This window comes from Poecilia latipinna, unplaced genomic scaffold (genome assembly GCF_001443285.1).
Source record: "Poecilia latipinna isolate Pla-1442-1.1 unplaced genomic scaffold, P_latipinna-1.0 Scaffold2641, whole genome shotgun sequence".
Lineage (NCBI taxonomy): Eukaryota > Metazoa > Chordata > Actinopteri > Cyprinodontiformes > Poeciliidae > Poecilia > Poecilia latipinna.
The window spans coordinates 71773-78918 of record NW_015115257.1 but is presented as its reverse complement, the minus strand read 5'-3'; the positions used below and the strand labels follow the sequence as shown (position 1 = coordinate 78918).

Below are 7146 nucleotides of genomic sequence, written 5' to 3'. Positions count from 1 at the left end.
AGTAGGGAATATGGAAATAATTGGAGAAAATCAAAAAGAGCAAGTAATAATGACAAGATTGCGGCTTGGACATACTGGATTAAATAAAACTTTACATTTGATAGGTAAACATCCAACAGGTAGTTGTAAGTGTGGTAGGGATATGGAAACAGAACATGTAATAATTCATTGTGAAAAATATACAGTAAGTAGAGAGAAGCTAAACAAGAAATAAGAAAATATGATATAGAGACATTAAAATTTAATAAGATATTAATTAAACATAAAGTAAATAAAGCAGTTATTAAATTTTTGAAGGAAACAGGATTATATATAAGAATTTAGATTAAAGGGAGGCACTCTGGTCCACACTCCAGCACAGTAGATGGCGATAATACATCTTAACGTTAGATGTCACCCGCCAGTAAAAATCAGAAAGAAGAAGAAGAAGAAGAAGTAGTCAGCTGATGTGGAGGTGACAGATAGACAAGGTAAAGCTGCTGCTTTCCTGCTCTCTAACCTTATTCTGTGTCTTTGTTTTAAACAGCTCTGCCATTCTCTTTCCTGTTCGTTCTCTCTCAGTTTAGATCCTTTTACAGACAGAAACAATCTGAAAACTAAAATGACAGGCTGACAATCATGTGAGCTTCTGGTTGTTCACAGCTTTCGCAGGGATTTATGAATCATTCTTTAAGCTGCTCTAATAACCGAAAAACACAAATGGAAGACTTGAAGCGAAACTGATGAACTTCCTCTTTATGGAGAGAATGTTTTGTTGCTGCAACGCAGCGAAGATCGCCTGCTGGACGTTTGAGGAAAGAACCCAGTAGATCTGTTCCTCTGCGTTGCTGCTTCCGCAAGTGGACCGTTGGAATATTTAAATGACCCATTAATTATGTCTCCACATACAGGAACCGTTTTTGCAGTTGAATAATGTTATTTATCATTGATTTATTACAATTATACCAGCAAACGTCATCTCCATGAAATTCTATGAAGCACGCTACTGGGTCTGATCACATGCTCCAGTCTGATTACTATTCGATAACAATTTGATTATTTTTTTTATTTAATACTTACTTGTGAAATCCAACTCATATTAAAGTGTGCCAATACAAAGAAACCGGCCAATTACAGACAATGCAGACTATACAGTAGAATCTGACTGACTAAGCCAGAGGTGCCCAAAGTTGGTCCCCCACATTTGATCATGACCAAACTGAGATGTGTCAGTTAGACGTGATCAGAAGCAGCAGAAGTCCTGATTCCCTCAGCTGCATTGTGTCTGTTCACCAAATCCCCCTAAAATCAATGAGGCAAACAAAGAGGAAACATCCGTATGCCATCTGGTTGGTTGGGGTCTAACATGCAGTAAGTTGAAGGTTTAGATGAAGCTGACTCAGAAAACGGTCTGAGCACATATCAGATTCTGCAGTCATTTCCCAGTGTGCCTTGCTGTCAGAGTCTGCGACAGTAACAGGAGGGATATCTGTGAATCTTTCTTCCAGTCAAAAATTTGATGGTTCAGTTGCTGTGTCCTCCACTGCCACACATCAATGACCCAAGTATCCTATATGCAGGGTAGTGGTGTATAAATGTGTGTGTGTAGCTGTTGTGTAGAAGCCCAATAAACATTTAGTCCATTCCCCATTCTTCAGACCTTTCTCCACTAGAGATAAGTAGTTCCACTTTGTGTGTATTTCACCTGAAAAGCCTTTAAAGTCCTTTCTTCCTCCACCATGTTTGCCTCCAGTCTCTGCTAACCTGCTCTGTTTGCTGTCAGTTTCAGGTTGCTGTCTCCATGGCAGCAATGGCCGCTCTACATCTGTTGAAGAAGTGGTTACTTGTTGAGTTGCTGATCAACATCTCTGGTGAGTGCTGTTGTCTTGGCTGCTTTTAGTGTCTGCCATCACAGGCACTGGTGGTGATGCACATGCCAGGTACTGAGAGCACCCTATGACATCATCTGTCATTTTTGACCAAATATTCACCAGAAGAAAATTTGGGAATGACAGCATGAAGTCATTCAGAAAGACGGGCTCACTGACTTTGACCAACAAAATGAAATCCACTTGATTGTTTAATTTTTTTTAGCTTTTCTTGTAGATGAATTATTTTTCTTTAAAGTAAAAACAGAAGAAACACAATTAGGCAGAAAAACTGCATCTCAATAAAAATAGAAAGATTGAGGAGTGAGTGCCTCAGATTGCTTTAGGATAGCTTTGGGTTGTTTCCCTGCCAGACCCAGCCAAAGCTCTGTTTAAAGGTCTAAATGCAGGTGGTTTCCCTGGTTACCACCAACAACAGATGGAAGGAGTCTGGTGCAAGAGGCAAAATATACAACCATCAATTGGAAATCTTATGGTTTTTCTTTTCTTTGTTTTTTACACAATTTTCCTCAAATATCAACAGCCTAAAGAATAAAATGTGTCTGTCCTCTTTTATGCAAAAGTTTAGTGGTTTTAGAAATATTTAATAAAAATTATAAATTCTCATTTTTTAAAAATGTCAGGTGAGCTTTTCATCTCTAAAGGAGTTTTATTTAATTGGGCTGGTTGTAAAATGGCTCCTCTGGATGTGAAGGTCTGAGAAAAGTCAGGTTTTGCAGCTTTCAGTCCTCGTGGACAAACATGTAGCAACAGTAGGCAGTCACTTACATTGTGTTGATGATGTCAGCAATCCCTCATACTGAACATGCATGCAGTAACAGCAGAGAGGAAAACTCCCCTTTAACATAGAGAAACCTCCAGCAGAACCAGAACATGGCTGAGTGTGAGAAGCCATCTTCCATGACTGACTGGAGCTGAGAAGACCGAGGAGAGACACAAACAAACAGAAGAACTGATCCAGTGGTACTGTGTTAGAGAAAAGTAAAAGGTTAATGGCAGTGGTGTCTCCTTTCATTTTCATGTCTAGATGAAACATGTCCTCCCGGAAGAAATCTGTATTCACGGCACTGAGGAGCAGAAATCATGCTTGGACACAAGAATTTAGAACAGACCTTCATAAGCTTTGAATTATTCCAGTTTGGAGGACATTATGTCTGTGAAATGAAATAATAAAGATGACCTTTTATAAGGGCTGCACAGTGGTGCAGTTGGTAGAGCTGTTGCCTTGCAGCAAGAAGGTTCTGGGTTTGATTCCCAGCCCCGGTCTGCATGGAGTTTGCATGTTCTCCCTGTACCCTGAGCTTCTCCGGGTACTCCGGTTTCTTCCCACAGTCCAAAAACATGACTGTGTGTGTCTGTCTCTGTGTTGCCCTGCGACATACTGGTGACCTGTCCAGGGTGACCCCACCTCTCACCTGGAACGTTAGCTGGAGGTAGGCACCAGCACCGCTCCCAACCCCACTAAGGGACAAGGGTGTAAAGAAAATGGATGGATGAACCTTTTATAAAATATTTCATGATAAAAAGATGGAACATTTTTCTCAATGAAGAAATCCATCCATGTCTTAAGTTGTGACATTGACATGCCTTGGCAAAGAGACAGTGTTACTACAGCTCGAGTTGATGTGGAACAGCACTTATGAAAACAATGAAAGATCATGTTCTATTGGCAGGCTGTTGAAATAATCAATTCAAACATGTTTGCAGCCATCTCCTCACTGGCACTGCAGACTGGAAATTTTTCCAAATATTCCTGATTTCCTGCTAGTTAAATTAACATGTGTCATTGATTCCTTGCTGACATTGTCAGCCTGTTAAGAATTTCAGAAAATCACTGACTGAGGCTGTAAACATAGCAGAAAATTCTTCAGATTGTGGAGAATTTTCATTTGTTGTTCCTGGATATTTTTTCTCCTCTAGAGTCCGCTGTGTGTCTGAATGCACCAGATGCTGTTACAGTTGAGCAAAGCTCTTCAGCTGTTGTCACCATTTCTTCCAGGTAATCGCAGACACACTGAGGTGAACAAAGCGCTGATTCAACAGAAGAACATAGCTGTGTGATGATTTCATTCATTAAAGAGAAAAAGCTATCAGAGCCCATGGGACCAGCCTGTTCAGCTGTTCGTTTCTCTGGAGACGGTTGTTGAGACAAAAATTTGTACAGAACTTTTGTTTGTATAATTACTTCTTCCCATTGGGAATAAAGTAATTGCCCTTTCCCTTGATAAATCATGAATGAACTTTTAGAAAGATGAGTTCAGTTTTACGGGCCTGATTATTACCTGATCTGTAGATGTAGTAAATAATTTCAGTAAAACCTTTGGCTACTGACAGATTTATAAAGGAAAACAAAGCAACACATAATCTAAAGGGCAGAAGAGAGTCTGGGAAGGCTTCCAAAGCCATTTCTCTGAGTTTGGGACCAAAGTGAACCAAAGTGAGAACCATTATCCACAGCTGGAGGAAACATGAACCTTCCCCGGCGAAGCCACTTCACCAAAGTTATTCCAAGAGCTGATCCACGATTTTACTAGGAGAGAAAGGTCTAGAGCACCTTCACCCCAATGTTAGATAGAAACATTGAGGGAAATGCTGCTGGCCCAAAAGAACCCAGAGACTTAATGATCCTTAAGAGTCAGGTAAATATTGTGTGGATAAAAGCAGACCTCTATGTGTATGTGTCATGTTATATCTGAGCTAAAACTGACAGTGTTTCAGAAACAGAACATCAACAATAACATGATGGTGGCAGTATCATGCTCTGGGCATGATAGCTGATGGAATCCTGAAGTTTGCTCTTTAGCAGAACATTGTATAAGAGAACGTTCAGCCATCAGTACCGGACCTGATATTTTTTGCCATCTGCAGAAACGCACCACTCCCAATCAAAAACAACCAATCACAGGCAGGAGGAGGGTATTAGTGCTACCACTAATGCTCATGTACGCAATGCTGAATGTGTTGATGGAGGAGAAACAACTTACTGTTCCATGACAACAGTTTGTCCGCCATCATCGGTGGCCATGCTAACTAGCCTTAGCATTCATGGCTGACTCTGTTGTGGTAAACCAGCTGTAAAGTAGCACAGGGAAAAAGGGACAGTGTGAGCAGTACTAAGCCCCTCCTCCTGGCTCTGATTGGTTGTTTTTGACACAGCGGTGTTTTTATGCAGATGACAACAGGTCCACAGAGGAAGGCAGAGGAGCTTGTTTTCTTTCTCAGGTAATCTGTCGTATATTATACTGTCATGATATGGTGACTGTTTTAACAAATATGCAAGAAACATTTTTAAAATAAAAGTTACCATAGATAATGCAGCTTTAAATTGAACGAAAAGGGAAAACAAGCAATAATCTGGGGAGGGGGCACATACGTTTTCACTGTTCTGTATTTCTGCATTATATAGCTGAAGTGTGACTGTTTAATTCATTTTGTATATTTCTTCAGTTCTGCTGTCAATCAGTCTACAGTGATTCACCTGAATGTAACCTTCAGCTCCCAGGAGAACTACTCATCAATAATCACACTGCCTGAACAGGTGACATTAAAAAGCAAACATGATGCTAGGTTATGTTGAATGGAACCAATCAGGAGCTTAGAGGAGAAACTGCATCCATGTGATGTCCCTACACTCAGCTGGGGGTTTTCTTATTTTGATCTAAACTGTGAACTTTAAGATCAACAAACAAAAAGAAAGATGTGTTACTTGAACGGTGAGTAACAAGTAACACATCTGTTACACTGACAGTAACAACTGTCAGTTACCGCCTCTTACAGTGACTTGTTTCATGAATGCTCATTTCAAGGATTTTCTTCATAAAGAAAATGTTGGATTTGCTAGTTTATTAGAACATTCTTCAAAAACAGAATTTTTCTATTTATTTATCTCCTACAAATTCTACAAATAGCTGATCTTGCTCATTGCTTTTCTCCAAAGAGTCTGACTGTGGCTGAATTTGAAGAGTTTGGAGCTTTTTGTCCAACAATCCTCATTATTTCTCATATTCATTCAGGTGTTGCTTCCAGAGAAAGCGACCTCAGCCAATTTCACTGTCATAGCACATGATGTTGGTCAGGTGACTGCACACCTGTTCAGCAACGACACACACCTGGACAGGTGGGTACAGAACCAACATGCTGTAATGTTTAGGAGATCATGACCTTGACCCTGACCCTGCTCAGTAATGACTCCTCCTCGTCTTGCTTCGTATCACACAGCGTTAAAATCCTAAATGCCACGCTGAATTGAAGGAATGTGGGTTAAGTTGGGTTTGACCACTTTAGAGAAGTGTCTGAGTGTGTCTTAGTAATGGAGTGTTGAAGGGAGAATGTTTGTTTTTAACCTTGTATTTTCTAATACACTGAATGTTTCTGTGAGCAGAAGTTCCTCGTCGAGCTCACCACTTATTTGCTCTGAGGATGATGTCGGCTAGCTAGACCTGCAGAGAGATTCAAAGACATTACAGACTAATCATTTAGTTTCCATTTGATAAGTAATTATATGCTGTTTTATCTAATGTGGTGATTTCTGACCACCATCTATTCCCTTTCATTATGATTGCATTAAAAAGAATAAAGCAGAGTGTCGTTTTGGACTGTAATCTGTCTTTTGTTTCCTTCTGTCCAGTCTGTCGTCCAGGATCCGCTTCATAGTGATCCATAGCAGTGTGCTGTCAGTGGTGGCTCAGGTGATTGGATGGATTTACTTCGTGGCCTGGTCAGTGTCTTTCTATCCACAAGCCTGGGAAAACTGGAGGAGGAAAAGGTAGTTCTTGGGTCTCATCAGCATTTCTAGTTAGAATTTTGTGCCTTGTTCAGCTGTGATTGGTTTCCTCCTTTGCATTGCTTTAAAAGTCCATGTTTTAAAACATTTCTGCTGTTTGAGCAGGGTTTGTTATCCTATGAGATTATTATTATAGCTATTATTTCTACACTAGCAGTATTAGTATAGATATTTTATGTGAAAACACTGTTAGGTCATGGGCTCTTTTTATCTCAACCTAACAATTCTGTCATATGTTGGTAATGTGTTAGTAATGTGACTCCCATGATGCAGCGCCCAGCTTTTTGCTGACCACAGCTTGTTCCTTCAGAACAATGGACTGTTTTGAACAATGTATATTAAAAATATATTATTTAAGTCAGTTGCTCTGAACATTGTACAGACTTTATCCTGACAACCAAATGAAACCTATCATCTAATACAAAAATTAGAGATGTGCCGATCAGGTTTTTTTCTGCCGATACCGATACCGATCACATAATTATTATTTATTTA

At 39.9% G+C, this 7146-nt stretch overlaps 1 protein-coding gene across 1 annotated transcript in view; it reads left to right on the top strand.

Annotated features, from left to right (window-relative positions):
• Window positions 1–363: 363 nt before the first annotated feature.
• Window positions 364–7146, top strand: part of ctns (cystinosin, lysosomal cystine transporter) — a 14916-nt gene continuing 8133 nt past the window's right edge. The window contains exons 1-6 of the mRNA XM_015020722.1: window positions 364–470; window positions 1763–1850; window positions 3789–3867; window positions 5316–5406; window positions 5882–5985; window positions 6496–6633. Coding sequence (XP_014876208.1) covers window positions 1781–1850; window positions 3789–3867; window positions 5316–5406; window positions 5882–5985; window positions 6496–6633 — 482 coding nt within the window. The 5' untranslated portion in view covers window positions 364–470; window positions 1763–1780. The remainder of the gene's footprint in view (window positions 471–1762; window positions 1851–3788; window positions 3868–5315; window positions 5407–5881; window positions 5986–6495; window positions 6634–7146) is intronic.